We start from the raw sequence: 17,154 nt of genomic DNA, 5'->3' as shown, positions 1-17,154 counted from the left end.
TTTTAAAAAATCTTTGCCCAGGGTATTCATCTCCCAATTTTCAGATACTTTCTGTGCTGCTAAAATTACACTTTAGTGCTAATTTTACACTTTCTCACTCTTTCTGACTTATTGCAGGAGTTTTGTGTTCGTGTCAGCTGAAAAACCCGGTTTTGGGGGGGGGTTGTTTGTTTGTTTGTTTTCCTGGCTCCTTCCCTCTAGTTACCCTCTCCCTAACCATGCTCTGGCCCTGCCAGGACCTACATCATTGTCCCTCATCACCCCTGTCTTCACTTAAATTCCACATACCATCATTACAGCCAGTCCCTGGTCTTGTTTTGCTTCACCACACCCCCATGTCAGCACTTGAACCCTGGTGAGCTCTGGCTCTCTGGCCGCTCCGTGACTATCCCCCGATAGCAGAAGGCCTGGCAAATTCTGACCACTAACCTCAAGTAGGCCCTCTGCTGCCCAGCAGTTACTGCTCTTCCCGTTCCATTCATTTTCTCATCCTCCTGATTTATTATATCATACTGTCTTCCTTCCCCTGCACTCCCGTTCATGGCCTGGTATCTATTCATGAGAAAGCTGAAGCAGTCAGGGAACTTCCATGTCCGCCCGGCTCCTCGTCTCTGTACCCTGTCTTGTGTCTTCTCTTGTCATAGAGCAGCTCTTTGTGCTTCCATCTAAGCCCACATCTTGTTCTGGGCAGCGGATGGCCAGTTTTCAGTATCTAAAATGCACTGCTTAAGCAAATCTTTCTCTCTCTGCTGTATCAGTCAATTTTCCCTCTATTCAGTCATTCCTATCAATGTACCCAATGCTGTCTTAAAAAAATATATTTTTTTTAAGTAATAATATATATATAAATCTTAATCCTACTTTCCCTTCCAGGTCCTGCCATTTTTATTTCCCTTACAGCAAACCTCTTTAAAAGTTGTATATACTCTGCCTCCAATTCTTCTTCCATATTCAAACCTACTATTCTGCCCACCACTCCACCAGTACTCTTCTTATCAAGGTGACCAATGACATGAGCATCACCAAACCCAGTGGTCACCTTTCAGCCCTCATCTTACTTCACCCGTCAGCAGCTGTTGTCACCAGTGATTTCTCCTCCTTGAAATATTTCTTTTCTTAGCTTCCAGGGCACTACATCCTCCTGGTTTCCTTCCTGCTTTGCTAGCCATTCCTTCCTGGGAAGTCCTCAGTCTGAAGTGCTTCTCTGTCTGAATTCAAAATTGTATCTCACTCAGCCTCATGGTTTTTAACTGCATGTGCTATCACCTCTTACTAGAATATAAATTCCCTGAGAACAGAATTTTCATTATTTTGTTTTCTGCTGTGTCCCCAGTGCCTAGAAGAGTGCCAGGTACTCAGTAAATGGTGAATGAATGAGTGAGTGAAAAGAAAATAGCAGTTTTCCACCTGTAAAGCAAGGGTTGTTTTCCTCTTCCCAACTTGGTAGAACAAAACAAAGTTTAACTCAAATGTTTCTTAACTGATACAAATATTACAGAAATATACCTTCTTAAGTGAATAAAGCATTAATTGGATAAAGTTCAGGATGGATAACTTTGGTTGGTGAGCCCCATTAAGTTTTTATCTGGCATATCAAGATGTGTTTGAATAGCTATATATGTCATATTGGTAGTGGTGGTGATAGTTAATTGTCTTAATTTTAGAAAGCATTCCTAAAACCAAATTAGAGGAACCCACTGAAACAAAGTGATTCATAGAAATAGTTGGCATAGGAAAGAGAGGAGCTGATTTGATGGTCAAAGGCCCTGGGTTATAGCTCGGCTCTAAAGACAGCTACCTATGACCTTGGCCAAGTTCTCTGATCATCAGTTTCCTCATCAGTAGAATTAGGGGGTAATTGAAGAAAAGCTAAGGTCCGTCCCGCTTTCAGAGTTGCTGAATAGACTGGCAGGATTCTACCCACAGCTGCTGTGGGAGGTAGCTGGGTTCCATTCTGTACATTCATCTAGGGGAGAGGGGGTGGCTGCACCGTGACCCGGGCAGGGTGACGTGTGCTGTGATGCATTTCCATACCAGAGGCGTGACCAGTGCCTCGTGTTTCTTAGTCCATACTTTGCTGTTTTTCCATGATCATAATTTCATGGGTATTCGTCTGCTGTCAGCTAGAACGAAAACCAAATTGTGGTTTAAACACAGCTACTTAATCTCTCACTCCCTCGTCTTCAGAGACAGCCCACACTCTGTCTGTGGAGCGCGTATCTACTTTTACTTTAACCAGCACCCAACCGTCATACCTTGTGGCCTTTCTCTTGCCTTCTGAAACAGCCTACACTCTATGTTGTATGTATCTCTCTAAATAAATCTATCTTTACTCCAAAAAAAAAAAAAAAGAAAACCACAACTACTTAAATAGATCTCAAGGTACTATATACAAAAATTAAGTGTCTCTTTACTGAAAGACAAAGCAATTCTATCTGACTGTGTACTGACTCAAAATGTTTTGTGCTCTTGCGGGTGAAGCATATCTTCATATGGTTTATGTTAAATTCATGTTCTTTTTCCTAACAGGGCGCCTCTGAGAAAGACATCGTGCACTCTGGCTTAGCTTACACTATGGAGCGATCTGCCAGGGTGGGTATACAGGTGCTGTTTGCCCTTCTTCCTGCCAGTTACACAAAGTACAGCTCAGCTGTCATGTCAGCTGCCAGATCGTGTGTGCAGTGACAGAAAATAGCAGCCTGTTTACGTGCTCCTCGTTTATGTCTAGCAGAACGTGTGCTTTTCCAGTCTTGGGATGATGGGCATTGTTTTTAGGGTCTGGAAGATGTTTTCCAGACTTTGGGTGATAAATACTAATGCCAAGTTAGGAGCAAGTGGTGTCTGGCAGTTAGCTTAGTCAGCCAAACTGGATTTCCGCTCAGGGCACCAGTCTGTTACCTTACTATAGAATTTGGTGTAAGTGAAAGAGGTTTTGACCACTTGATCCTTATTTCAAAGCCTTAAACCCAGGTTGAATCCAGTTTTCTTAATTTCTTCTCAAGTTCAGCCTTTATCCACATGGTGTTAAGTTGAAATAGCAGGAGCAGATATCAATGGTGGTGTTTGTTGTTAACTTTTTTTATTGAGATGTAATTAACTTACCATAAATGCATGCTTTTAAAAGATAAAGTTTAGCAGCTTTTGTCCACAAGGCTGTGTATGTAGCCATCACCGCTAGTTCCAGGACATTTTCTTCACCTCATTCTAAATTATCACGGTGTGTATCATATGAACTTGCTCTGGATGTCAGGGTGTCTGAAGGGCACAAGACAGCTCACACTTTAAATTCTAAAGAGCAACTTCTTAGTGTCGCCTAAACAGTAGTTTGTTTTAAATTCAAGAGTCAGTCCCTCCTGCCTAGAGCTTGTTCTGCTGCCTGAGTGGTTCCTCGTTGGCTCCCCACGTCCTGCCCTGAAATGGTGCCGGGTAACTTGTACCAGGCCAGGATGTGCCTTGGGTGTTCGTGGCCTGGCTGCTGGCATCGGAATGATCTTCACTGCATTTTCTCCTTCATTTCATAGCAAATCATGCGCACAGCCATGAAGTATAACCTGGGATTGGACCTGAGGACGGCTGCCTATGTCAACGCCATTGAGAAAGTCTTCAGGGTGTACAATGAAGCTGGTGTGACCTTCACATAGATGGGCCGCGACTGACTTCTTCACTGCCCTCTTCACCTCTTCATCTGCAGACCTACCACAAGTTTACATGTAACCGCAGAAATCTCTCTCTCTCTCATGACTTAGTAGATAATGGACACTATACTCAACAAGTCAATCCAAATCAGCCCCTTTAGAAGAAGAAGCTTAAGGTTAGGGGATCATGTGCAAGCCTGGTAAGTGTGCCAGTAGAAATCAGCGATCCCAGAGAGTCATTTGGGCATTCTGCCTTTAATAACAAGTCCCATCCATCTGGCTGTGCTGCCTTGCTCCGTGGCCGCTCCCCAGCAGTCAGCTATGGCCCTGAGAAAGCTCCTGTTGTCCACGAGCAGTCAGCTGCTTGCCGCTTCAGCTCTGGACAAGTCTATAAAGTGCTTTTACACATTTATACGGCATTTTCAGAAAGTGGCATGGTCCTAAAGTGAGTTACTGGTATTTTACATCAGCAAAATAACTCAATTTTACAGGTTGCAAACAAAACTAAAAGCTGTTTCTCTTTATGCATTTTATTCTTTTAGAATAAAATAAGTACATGCTGCTGTAATAAAATTGCCTTTAATCACTTAACAAGCCTAACCTTGACTCAAGCAGTGAATGCCTGTAAACATAAATGAAAAAAACTAGTATTTTTATAACATAAAACAGTATCATTTGTAGCTTATCAATCACATATTGTCATCCAGCAAAAAATGAAAAGCCTGGTGGAGAATTAAGTTATCTTCATACCTGCAAATGATGGAGGCTATTTTTTGTTAAGACCGTCGGAATTTACTTAACAATAATGACATATAGTCCAAAGAGTGCAGTAACCTCCTTATCATGTTAATTAATTGTTCTTCTCTCTTGAAGATCTATTGTGTTGACTAATTGAACAATAATTCAAGTAGTGTCCCAGAAAACAACTGCTTGGGCTCCCTCTGTGGAGTCTGGCTGGCGGCTCTGAGCGTTGCCAATGGCCCCGACTGTGTCCTCTTGGAGGCCCCGTATTCTGCACATGGCTTCCTTCCCAGTGGGCTGGAAACAACCTGGGCTTGTGTTTTGTTTGGAAGTTACTTGGCCAGGGCCTTTTGAACGGTAGTGTCCCAATGAAGTACTAGATATTATTTATGTAAGAATGAGCTTTTTTTTTTTTTTTAACAATATCCTTTCAGAAATTTCTAACTACTTTGTAACTGCATGACTTAACCTGGTGATAAAAGAAGTTATTAAAAGTCTACCTTTTCCAAAGCTTGCGTTTCTTTTCTGTGTTTTATATTTGATAGTATCTCTCTTAATAGATGATAAAACTACAATTGGGTTTCTGAAATTTGTGGAACAACCAACTGTATAACATTTCTTCCCACTATATTGTGAGCTGCCCAAATTTTATTCTTGAATTCTTTTGTATTTCATTCTAATAAACACTATCAGTGACTGTTCTTGAGGAAGAGGGTCTAGTGCTTAAAGCTGAAAACTGATGTAATTTATATACCTTTTTATATATATAAGTGCCTTTTTTCTTAATGAAGGAAGGTTTTGTTGATTGCAAGTTTCATTTTTTAATAATAGAGGCACAGAATGTAACAGTTTAAGAGAATACTAACCATAATCAACAGAACTAGACTCTAGACCTGATTCCACCAGCTTACATGGCTGCCACCTCTGGGACATAACTTTGCAAGCGTTTTGTCCTGATTCTGCCTCCCCATGGTTCTGAGCATCAGGTCCAAGAGTGACTAAACAAGCCTGTGGCACCGTGGCCGTGGCAAGCCCTTCCCACACACAGCGATGTCTCCTTGCACTCTAGGAGGAGCACTAGGTGGGAGAGGTGGCGGGATAGGAAAATAAGTTCCAGAATATTTAGAATAGTGCCTGGTGGTGCAGTAGATTCAGGTCATGTGAAAGGGACAGTAGGTCTTAGTGGTGGCCTCTGGCTGACATATTGGGGTATTTATAGTGTTTTAAAGGCATGGATGGATGGGTGTTACTGGTTATTGGTAACAATGTTGGAAACTGGTACTAATTATGCTCGCTATAAAAAGACAACACAATAGTAGTGTCAGCTTTGGTTCCTGGAGGCTGAGTTAGACAATTCTGGTCAGTTACTCTTGGCTTCACTGAAATGTTCTAATTTACTTATAATTCTTTTTAAAATTTTACATACAATTCTCTAAAGTTAATTGCTTCTGAAATAGCCATAAATGGCTTATGGAGCACTCAAAGAATACTTAACTCTTGCTTCATGAACCCCTACATCAGAATGTGTTCTAGTTACCCTGATAGATGAAGTTTAGGGAAGCTTGAGAAGTAAAAGCTTGATTTTTTTTTTCTCTCTTTTTTAAGCTGCGCTTCTGGCAACTCACTTGCTAGGACTGATGATTTACTGTTTTCTTTAGAAATCCTGCATATTAACTCACAAATTCCCTATTCCCTAAACATCCCTGGCAGGCTTTCTTAACCCTGCTGTGATACATAAGGCAGTCAAAGCACAGCACATGAAGACAATTACATCTGTGAACCTTGTACAGAAACCTCCACAAAAGTTTTTGTTTGTTTTTGTTTTTTGCCTTGTAATATGAGTGTTAATGATATTTTAACTTTTTTTCTCAACTTACTGGCTTTGTTGGTTTTTTTTTTAATCATAGCTTAGACAGGATTTCTCAGCCTCAACACTGTTGAAATTTTGGGCCACGTAACCCTTTGTTTGGAGAACAGTCCTGTGCATTGTGGGATGTTTAGCAACATCCTTGGTCTCTACCCATTAGATGTCAGTAGCATCCTGCAGTTGTGACAGTCAATGCATTCACATTGCTAAAAGTCCTATGAGGGGCAAAATCACACTGTATTGAGAATTACTGGGGTAGAGAGCCAAATAGTTTACAGGGCTTACTGTGAACAATAAATAGTTTGTGCCCTCCAATTCATAGCACCCACTTCATCGTTTTCTAACCCCCCAGAGGGAGTTTTAGATGTTTCATTTTCCAATAATTTAAAATTTTTCATTTTGATTGTATCCAAATCCTTAACCCATTTTAAATTGGGTTATTTGTCTTTTTGTTGAGTTTTATGAGTTCTTCATATATCCTGGATATGTAACCCTTATCAGACATGTGATTCGCAAGTATTTTCTCTCATTCTGTTGGTTTGTCATTTCATTGTCTTGATGGTGTCCTTTGATACAAGTTTTTAGTTTTGATAGAGTCCACTTTTTTTTTCTTGGTTTTCTAAACCTTTAATGAGGCTAGTATTACCCTTATACCAAAGCTAGCCAGACATCACAAGAAAGGAAAATTATACACCAATATCCCTTATTAACATAGGCACAAAAATATTAACAAACCAAATCCAAAAGCTCATAAGTGTCATAGATCATAAACAAGTAGGATTTATCCCAGAAATGCAAGGGTAGTTCAACATAAGAAAATTGATTCATCTAATACACCCCAATAACTGAACAAAGTGGAAAAGAACCACATAATCATCTCAATGGCTGTGGAAAGCACTTGACAAAATTTAAGACTTTCTACACATATAGGGCATTTATGAAAAAATTCACAGCTAACATACTCATTGGTGAAAAATAAAAGCTTCCCCTGAAGAGAAACAAGACAAGGATTCTTGCTTTCACTGTTATTCAAGATAGTGGAAGTCCTAGCCAGAGCAATTAGGCAAGAAAAAGAAAATCCACCTGAACTGGAAAGGAATAAGAGAAACTATCTGCAGATAACATGATTCTCTACATAGAAAATCCCACAGAATACACACACACACACACACACACACACCCTACTAGAATAAGTGAATCAAGCAAAGTTGCAGAGTACAAAACCGACACAAAAATCAGTTGTTTTTCTATGCATCAGCAAGAAGCAATCTGTAAAGGAAATTAAGCAAACAATTCCACTTACAATAGCATCCAAAAGAATAAAATATCTAGGAATAAATTTAGCCAAGGAGGTGAAAGTCTTACATAACCTAGGAAACAAAAAACTACAAAACATTGTTTAAAAGAAATTAAAGAAAACCTTAATAAATAGAAGGACATTCCATGTTCATAGATTGGAAAACTTAATTTTATAAGATGACATTACTTCTCAAAACAATCTACAGATTCAAAATGCCAATGGCCTGTTTTGTAAAAATAGAAAATCTAATCCTAAAATTAATATGAAACTTAAGTGGCTTTAAATAACCAAAACAATATTGAAAAAAAAAGAAAAAGACTTGGAGGACACACGCTTCCAATTTCAAAACGTAATACAAAGCTAGAGTAAACACTGGTTCTGACATACAAACACTTGGACCAATGGAATAGAATGGAGAGTCCAGAAACATCTGTGGTCAATTGATTTCTAACATTGGTTCCGATACCAATTGTATTAGTTTCCTAGGGCTGCCTTAACAAAGTACCACAAATTGGATGGCTTCAAACAACAGAAATTTACTGTCTCACAGTTCTGGAGGCTACGAATAGAGCATCAACAGGGCTGTGCTCCCTCTGAAACCTGTAGTAGAGAATTTGCCTTTTCCTAGCTGCTGGTGTACGGCCTTGACATCTGCGGCAATCCCGCTGCATCACTCCAATTTCTGCTTCTGTCATCACATGGCCATGATCCCTCTGTGAATCTGTGTCTTCCTATAGGGCACGCCAGTAATTTTGGATTAAGGATGTACCCTACTCCAGTATGACCTCATCTTAACTAGTTACATCTGCAATGACTATGTTTCCAAATAAGGTCACATTCTCGGGTACTGGGGTTTGGGATTTCAACATATCCTTTGAGGAGGGTACACAATTCAATACACCATTCAGTGAGAAAAGAATAGTCTACAACGAAAGGCACGGGGACAACTGGATATCCACATGCAAAGGTATGAAGTTTGACCTCTTCCTCACTCCATATATAAAAATTAACTCAAAATGGATCAAAGACCTAAATACAAGAGAGAAAACTATTAGAAGAAAACATTTGTAAGTCTTCACAGCCTTGGATTTGGTAACAAATTCCTATTTTTTAATTTCAGTTGTATTTTAAACTCTACAATGCACTGGAGGTGCTCCTAGTCGTGACAAATAGACAGCCAGGCAGTGGAGTCTTCCTAGGAACCACCAGTCAAGTCAAATAATGACAGCTTTCTGTGAATGAGGCTTTGAAACAACACCAACCCTGTTCTGCTCTTTCCAGTAGCTTCCAGGCTGTTGGTTTTCACTCTGATTGTGGGTTGTTGGTTTTCAAAGCTGTAGTTCAGCTGTTGGGAGTCAGGGGGAAGTGAGAAGAGAATAGAGCAAGTTGAAAACATCACAAAGCTGACTGTTCTTAACAAGATCTTGTTTGTTTTTAATTTGTTTTATGTAAATGCTCCTGGATTGCTATAAACCTTCAGTTAATTTCCAGAGTTTCAGAAAAAGTTGACTCTAACTGTATTTTTGCCAGTTTTCTCATTACTTTTACAGAGGAGAGAGTTTTTGGAGGTCCTTGCTCCACTGTTTTCTCTGATACCATTCTTGATTGCTTCCTTATAACACGGTTAGAGTCTATCTGAGGTCAGTGTCATAACCCTCATTTCACAGCACACAGTAAGAAGAAAATGAGAGCTGGATGTACTTATTCTAGGAAAGCACACTGCAAGGTGAAGTGAAGGCAACGTGGGCAGTGCTTCTCCAACTTCCTGTGGGGAAGGTCCAGTTTTTTGGTTTTCTGTTTGTTTGTTTCTTAATCTCATTCATCATGATATGTGGTGAGGCTCCACATGACTCATCGCCTTGCAGCTTGTCGTACAAGTTCAACAAACTGGGCTGGTCTCTACCCTGTTGGACAAGAATTCTCCACTGTTCACACTCCTGGAGGTCCAGGTGACGTCCAATTTCTAGAAGAGTTTCTAAGCACTCTCCATTTCTTTACTTATCTTGTCGCCAAGTGGTAACAAAGTTTGAAGCAAATTTTTAGTAGCACTTAACTAGGAAACAATCCTCAATAAACTAGTATGTGACATTTACAGCCACATTTAAAAATATATCTGTATTGGTTTTCTCTTAAATTCAAGCATCACGGAACGATGTAATATAGAAAATGAGGATTCCTCATACTCCCACAGGCACACAGAGCTGAGCCCTGTTGATGTTTGCTCTATATATACTACAAATTGTTTTCTATTCTTACACAATTATGTGTTTGCTTTGTACAAATGAACTTATTCTACATACATATTTTACAAATTATTGAGTTACTTGGACATGTTCCCATATAAGTACATTTTCCTCATTCTTAACAACCATGGAGTATTCCATTTCATATAAATGCAAGAATTGTTAACCAGTCCTTATTGATGGCCCTCTAGGCACAAGTCCCAATTTTCACGCTAAGGCATTGTAATCCACTAGAAGACATAAGTGTCAGCTCTGTATTGTGTGTCAAGCCTGACAAGCAGAGCAAAACTTACCATCCAAGTGATTTCATATTATCATTTTAGGATGTTTCCAAGCTCTTGCTATTACAAACATGCCAGGATGAATCTGTGTGCTCGCCTTTTGGACATCTGTATGTCCCTGGAGAATGAAGTCTGGGAGGAGGAACTGCCATCCAGAGAGGGTGTTCTGGCTGACACTGCCACCCACAATCCACTTTCTTTTGAGTTTGAGATTGGGGGGAATTGAAAAGTCATCAGAAACCAAACCAAGATAAAAGTGACAAATGTTCCAGGCCAGGATGTTGGACATTCCTTGGCTGTTCAGAGACTTGTGAAGCCAGCTCTGAAAGAATGCCAGAAATATGGTGAGCAACTCACTCATTCGATTAAAACACCTTTTCTTCTCATTTCTGCCAAGAACAAGTAACCTCCAGCAAGATAAATAAGCAATGCTACCTCTTTACAGATCATTTCCTTTTATTTAATGGGGGGAGGGGGGTTAATTAGGTTTGTTTACTTATTTCTCTGTTTTTCAATAGAGAATTTGTTGTACTGGGGATTGAACCCAGGACCTTGTGCATGCTAAGCATTCATTCTACCACTGAGCTATTCCCACCCCCCACCTTATTTTTTAAAATCCAAAATGTTAAGCTAAATGTTATTTAAATATATGTTTAAGTTTTATGGTACTGACTCACTCGTGGAAGGAAGGAGGGGAAGCCAGGCGTCCTTACCCCTTACCACCCTTTAGGTCTAACACAGATCTCCAACAGCCAGTAGAGAGAGGGCTCAGTTTCTCCTTGACCTGATTCTGTTACTGCCCAGCAGAAGCGCTGCTTTGAAGCCTGTTTCAGACATGAAGCAGCTCATGTCTGCCAGCTAACCTCTCCATCACATTGGTCTGTGACCTTCCCTGAGTCCTGTAAGAGCATTTCAAGGAAAACCCAAAGAACACGTAAGCTGAATTATGGTCCTCCCTTGGGGTGTCCTGGAAGCACTATGGTTTCAGAAAGCCATGTATATTTTCTGGGGAAATAATCTTTCAAGAAAAGTAGCACAGACACTAACGATTCACAAAGCTCCTTGCTGACATGAGAAATCGTGATATGAGAACAGCACATCTGATTCATCACAGGGACCTATCTGACCCCCAGAGGGTGCCGAGGTGCTGGCCCCTGGTCCCTGAAGAGGGGACACACAGGACACAGACAGTGTTTCCATTCAGATAGGAATAAATCCAGGGCTCGGTGTACACATTTCACAGCTTTTTATTGAGATTCAGGGAGAGTCTGCCGATGGCGGGCGTGCTCACTGTCCCAGTTTGCCCAGGCCTTCAGCTGCGTGGGTGACAGCATTTGTGACTGTGTTGGTCACCGTCTCAGTGACCTCCTTTACCACTTTGTCCCCTGTCTCCTGGGCCTTCTTTAAGGCTTCAGCAATGGCTGTCAGGAAGAAAGAATGTCCAGGTGAACAAAGGAAACATTTCAAGCCGCTTGCCGGGCTGCTGTCACCTGGAGTGGCCCATGGGATGTGGCAGTCTTACTGGGTCGTGCCCCAGAGGAAGCCCATGGGACAGGGGGCAACCCAGCTCCCAGAGAGATGCATTCAAATTTGGTTTTGTTTCGCCAAACAACTTGCATTTCTTCAGCTGTTCATGAGACAGAGCATCTGCTCATGGGTGTTTGTCTATTCATACCTCATTCTTCTGTGAAATACCTGTTGGTATTTTTTTTTTTTATCATTTTTGTCTTGGGTCATTGTTTCTATTACAAATATTTTCTTCTTAGTTTGTGGTTTTTCTTTTGGTTTAGCTTGTAGTATTTTTTTTCCACTCTGGAAAATGTTGAAGTTTTATTGTCAGATGTACCTAATATTTCCTTTATGGCTGTTGGATTTTCCGTCCTAGTTAAAAAGATCCTCCCTTCTCTGAGATTATGCCAAAATCTATGTTCTCTTCTCTCAAGTTAATAATTTCCTGTATTTATCTTTAAGATCTAATCCATCTGGAATTGATTTTGTTGTAAGGAATGAAGTGTGCGTGTGCTTTTACTGTCGTGATCTTCACAGCACGCACAGACGTATAAACATTGACGTAAATACGTATGTGTATAAATATATTTTATGTCTTAAATGTTTTGTCCCAGCACGCTGCCACATGGTCTTTTGTGACATCATCCTCTTAACATTCACAGAGAGGAATGGATCCAGATGGATCTTGCTTTAGCAAAGTACAGTCTGTGACCTCAGATGAGTGCAGATAATTATACAGCGATTGAAAGGAAGTAACATCTGGGTCAGGGTTGGACCTGGTTGGGCAAGATTACTGCCAGCACCTAGCTTCCCACCTTCCCTCCCCATCTCCCTCCCTGTCCTGACCTTGGCCGTACCTACCTTTCTCTCCAGCCTCCTTGGCGTGCTCCACCACCTCCTTCACTACCCCCTCCACGGCGTGGACTGAAAAGATGAGAACAGCCCAGAATGAGGGCACACACAGCACAAGCCACTGCTCCTCGCTGCACGGCCCACACAGCCCTGGATGTCCTGGGAGGGGGCCTGGAACATAGGCCCTCCTGCCCACTGGGACCCTGGAGCCAAGGCAAGGCCTGTTTCCCAGGTCACCACGCCTCTCAGGTGAGCTGCTGTCCTGCCTGTGGCCGGATGGAGGCTGCAGCAAAAGGACCTGAATCTCGAAGCTTCCTCCAGCAACACCAAGGTCCCCAAAGCAATTCCTCCATTAAGGTAAGAGGGAACTCTCTCTGCCCTCCTAGGATGGTCACACTCTAGGACTGGAAGATTTTGGAGTCAGAAGAACTAACAGGTTCTGATTCTGACTCTCAGAATCAACCCCACTGCTTGATCCCTGGTCTGCAGAATGGAAACACCACCACACTCAGAGAGCTGGTGAAAGAGGAAAGAGAGGGGCCGTCCCCAGCGGCTGCAGAGCTAGCAAATGAAATACACACGTGTCTGCAGCCATTTAGAAAGAGAACAGCAAACTCAAGCTGTTTCTCACACAATGTTCAACAGATGGGGCCTAAATTAGCCTCTCTGCATCCAGCGGCTGACAGCTGCCTACAAAAAAGGGGTTTCTGAACGTAGGGTATAGGGGAGGGTTTGCTCAGTGGTTAGAGCACCTGCTTAGCATGCACGAGGTCAGAACTAACTAAACCTAATTACCTCCCCCCGCCAAACAGAAACAAGAAAATTACCTCCTCCACCAACAAAACAAAAACAATTTGGAAGAAATTGAAAACGTCCTTTGTGTAAACCCTGAGGGCTCTCTATGAATAAAATCAGACTCAGCGGTTTCTTAAGGAAGACATTTTTGAAGTTTTAAAGTTACAGTAAAAATAAAAATCCATATTCTTTTTTCTGTGTAGGATATACTCAGAATAGGCTGTTTGAATACAGAAGGGCCTTCCTGGTTTCCAGAGGGAAAGATTCAGGCCACCAGCTGCTCACCCAGCACCCCAGCTCCCTGCCTGCTTCCAGGGGCCTCTCTGAGCTGCCTCCCTCCGGCCCTCAGCCACAGGCCCAGGAATGGGCCAAGCCCGGGTGGCAGAGCTGGTCTGACAGGGAGGGTTGTTTAGGGCAGTGGGACCCCTCAGGGCTCCTCCTGGAACTGCCCTCCTCACCTTCCATAGCCCCCCACCTCCATCCTGTCCCTGTGGGGCTGATGGGCCAGGAGGGTGGAGCCAAGGCCTGCCCCAATCCTGCTGGGATGAACTTCGCACGGACCCCTGGAGTCTGTCCCCATCCCCTAGTGGGAGGAGCAGCCCAGATGGAAATGAGCCTCGGGGTCCTTACCGGCTTCCTCGGTGGCCTTCTCAGTGCGGTGGGCCAGGCCCTCGGCAGCAAGTTTCCCCAGTCCTCCCAGCATTGTGTGGCAACGGGTGGTGATGAAGACGGATGCTGGCGCCTGGACCAATGTGCTTTTATAGATGTCTCTGATGCCTGGCTGGGCTCTGGGGCACGGGCCTCGCCCCGACGGTGACTCAGCGCAGGCGGCAGGAGGAAGAGGCTGGGTGGGGCCACCCCAGCTCTGTGGCTGGGACAGTGCCCCTCTGGCAGCATGAGACCCCCTACACCCTGTATCCTGGGACCTTGTGAGGGGCAGGGACTGGGAGCAGGGCTGAGGCTAGACAGAGTGATGGATTCTAGAACATGCCCCTCTCCCAAGGTAGGAGGCCTGAGTGCCCTGTGGGATGAGAGGCATTTGGGGACCGCATCTCTGCCAGCCCCGTGGGCTTCGAGCTCCCCACAGTGTGGGCACTGGTGGGTACCCAGACAAGGCCTAGGACATCCAGCCCGCTGTCCAGGGTCCCTAGAGTAGCCTAATCGGGGTTTAGGGTTTTGTGGGCCTGGGGATCTGGGTAGTCCCTCAGGCCAAGAACACAAGCGGAGTGGGGGCAGCTGCCTTCCCCATTCCCTAGGACCTCAGCTCAGCTCTGCAGAGTGGCTTTGCAGCCGCCATTGGACAGGTTGGGGGTGGGTCAAGGCCAGGCCTGGCCCAAGGCAGAGGAGGATGCAACACTGACCAGAAGTCTAGTCATCTCTGGCTGGCAGTCACCAGGTTCTCATTCAGGGGAGCACCTGAGTAGCCCAGCACTGGGGTAGCCAGCACGTGAGGGAGCCTAGCCTTAACATGCACACTGGGCCTGGCCTCTCGGGGGGGCCCTGTGAAGTCAGCTGTGCGCACCCAGGAGGCCCTAGAGGAGTAGATGGAGGACCCACCACCACCTGGGGAGGTGCTTCTGGCAAGAGCTCCCAGCAAGCACCTCTGCCAACCCCTGATGCATCACATGCTTGGGGAGCCGGGCTGCCTCCCTTCTTACTCAGGCTGGATAGAGATGCCTCAGGCCACGTGTCACATGCTGCTTCCCTTAGTCACTGGCCCAACCTGACCCTCAGTTTCCTCATCTATAAAATGGGGACAGCCAAGCCTTCCTGGCCTTGTCAGTAATAGTTGGTGGGATCATACATACAAACTCTTGGTAAACTTCCGCTCCTACCCCCTCATCACTGATGTGCTAGGGAGGGGCTGCTTGGCAGTGAGCCCTGATCAACCAGTGGGTGAAGCAAAGAGTGGCAGGGCCTGAGGCTGCCTTGGAGTGAGAGGGCTTGGGGATGTGACCCCTACTGGCCAGGAAGCAAGGAGGATGGGGCTCCCAAGATCCTGTTCACATGGTCCAGGCCTAAGACAGGAGTCTGAGGCCACTCTCCCCATGCAGGCTCCTTCATCCCTCAGAGGGGCCCAGCATGGTGTGGCAGGGCCTACTTAGGGTTTATCTGGCCACAAGCCCTCACAACCTGGGCCCTGCAGGGCTGAGGCCCTCCCACATTCCTGAGTGGTGTTGGGAAGCCCTGGGTAGTGGCCAGCCCCTCTGGGGTGGGCAGTGGATGCTGCGGGCAGTAGGAACTCTGGGTCACAAGGCCACAGCCCCTCACATGCCATTGGCAGGAGTAGATGAGCTCTTAAATAAGGAAAAGAATACAGAGCGGGGTTGGGAATCGCTCAGTGGTAGAGCGCATGCTTAGTATGTACGAGGTCCTGGGTTCAATTAAAAAAGAAAAGAAAAAGCTCAGTAATACTACTCTTGCAAGTTTTATAAATATGTATGTATGACTCAGAAGGGGCCGTGAAACTGAGGGGGCCTGGAGCGTAAGCAGGTCCAGATAACTCTGTCCACTCCTCCCTTGTTACAGCCAAACACCAGAGAGTACTGCTCAAGGTGTCAGGACAGTGCCACCAAGGGTAGGGGGACTTCCAGGACATGGCTGATGGGAATGGGCTGAGAGACCCACAGAGACGTTCCCTGGACCATCAAAGCCCCTTCCCTGTTTCCCCTGAGGTTGCGTGTGTCCCTTACACTCCCAGGGGTCCTTTGTGCCAGTTCCCCTGACGGGATGGCACCAGTCCTGAGACGGCTTCCTGACCCCACGACCCCACCCCACCAGTGCCCACCCACCCTGGGGTACTCTTCACCGTCCCCCTCTGCTCAGGAGCTCACCAGCCCCTTGACAGGCCCGTGTCAGAGCTCGCAGGGCTCTGGCCCCAGCGTTGCCCGGAGCCCCGGCCACTACAGTGTTACTTCTCCCTCGCTGTCAGACTGCTGTGGTCCTCAGTGCACCCCCTGCCATTGGGATCTTGCTCCCCACTAATGCACTCCCCTGTGTGAGCATCCAGACTCCAGTGACAACACACCGTGGCCCCAGATCTCCTAGCACGGCTGGGTTCAGACACAGATCCCAAATGCCCAGCAGGGAGATGGCAAGAGGCCTGGAGAGGCCAGGCTGGTCAGGGCTGGACTTGGGCCCCAGACCTCGGTGCTCTGGCCCAGGTCCAGCCCCACGGGCCTTCCCAATCCAGCTCTGACCAGATCTTTGTTCTCTCAGCTCAGCTCAGCCCAGCCCATCCATGGCTCCCTGAGGGTCACCTTTCCAGCCCAAGAAGCTAGGACAGCCCAAGACCCTCCTGACCAGGCCTGGATGCCAGTCTGAGGGGCTGGGCTTGGGCCACTCCTGCCTGGATGAGGTTGAGATGACTCAGGGGGGAACCACCCCATCTTGGAAGAAGCCTGACCCATGCTGGGCCCTGAACACAAGCACCCATGTCAGCCTGTCCTGAGTCAGAAGGTCAAGTCCAGTACTTGGGGCGGGAGAATCGAGGCTTGACAGGAACCAACTAAATCCCCAAGTGGAATTTGCTCAACAGCCCCATTTGGCAAAGGACCAGCTGGCTACATCATCAAGTCAAGGAGAGCCAATTTTTCAAGTAGCAATTTGCCAACTGAGCAATTAACAGTTCTGAAAAAAATTTTATTTTAAGTACTTAAATACTTAGGGCTGTCTTATGTCAAAGCATGAATATTTCTCATATGATTTTTTTTCTTGTTTTAATTGAAGTATAATCGATTTATAATGTGTTAATTTCTGGTGTGCAGCATAGTGATTCAGCTATGTATATATATACTCCTTTTCATATTCTTTTTCATTATAAGTTATTACAAGATATTGAATGTTGTTTCCTGTGCTCTGCAATAGGACCTTGTTGTTTATCCATTTTATATATATAGTAGTTAGTATCTGCAAATCCTGAACTCTCAAT

At 44.7% G+C, this 17,154-nt stretch overlaps 2 protein-coding genes across 2 annotated transcripts in view; one reads left to right on the top strand and one right to left on the bottom strand.

Annotated features, from left to right (window-relative positions):
- Positions 1-4,886, top strand: part of GLUD1 (glutamate dehydrogenase 1) — a 33,848-nt gene extending 28,962 nt beyond the window's left edge. Inside the window, exons 12-13 of the mRNA XM_032491631.1 lie at positions 2,530-2,592; positions 3,522-4,886. Coding sequence (XP_032347522.1) covers positions 2,530-2,592; positions 3,522-3,641 — 183 coding nt within the window. The 3' untranslated portion in view covers positions 3,642-4,886. The remainder of the gene's footprint in view (positions 1-2,529; positions 2,593-3,521) is intronic.
- A 6,410-nt stretch (positions 4,887-11,296) lies between these two features.
- Positions 11,297-14,010, bottom strand: FAM25A (family with sequence similarity 25 member A). The gene is made up of 3 exons (XM_032491652.1): positions 13,854-14,010; positions 12,438-12,500; positions 11,297-11,488 (listed from the first exon to the last, which is right to left on the bottom strand). The coding sequence occupies exons 1-3, from the start codon at positions 13,924-13,926 to the stop codon at positions 11,355-11,357; spliced, it is 270 nt and encodes an 89-aa protein (XP_032347543.1). The 5' UTR covers positions 13,927-14,010; the 3' UTR covers positions 11,297-11,354.
- Positions 14,011-17,154: the final 3,144 nt, after the last annotated feature.

Source organism: Camelus ferus, chromosome 11 (assembly GCF_009834535.1).
Source record: "Camelus ferus isolate YT-003-E chromosome 11, BCGSAC_Cfer_1.0, whole genome shotgun sequence".
Taxonomy (NCBI): domain Eukaryota; kingdom Metazoa; phylum Chordata; class Mammalia; order Artiodactyla; family Camelidae; genus Camelus; species Camelus ferus.
The sequence above is the reverse complement of the archived record's forward strand: the minus strand, read 5'-3'. Positions and strand labels throughout refer to the sequence as shown.

Excerpts from the sequence above, each read along its gene's own strand:
- FAM25A (XM_032491652.1), bottom strand. The coding sequence starts at position 13,926 with ATGCTGGGAGGACTGGGGAAACTTGCTGCCGAGGGCCTGGCCCACCGC. Across the intron at positions 12,501-13,853 it reads GAAGGCCACCGAGGAAGCCG|TCCACGCCGTGGAGGGGGTA; the intron begins GTAAGGACCCCG and ends TCATCTTTTCAG. Across the intron at positions 11,489-12,437 it reads CAAGGAGGCTGGAGAGAAAG|CCATTGCTGAAGCCTTAAAG; the intron begins GTAGGTACGGCC and ends TCTTCCTGACAG.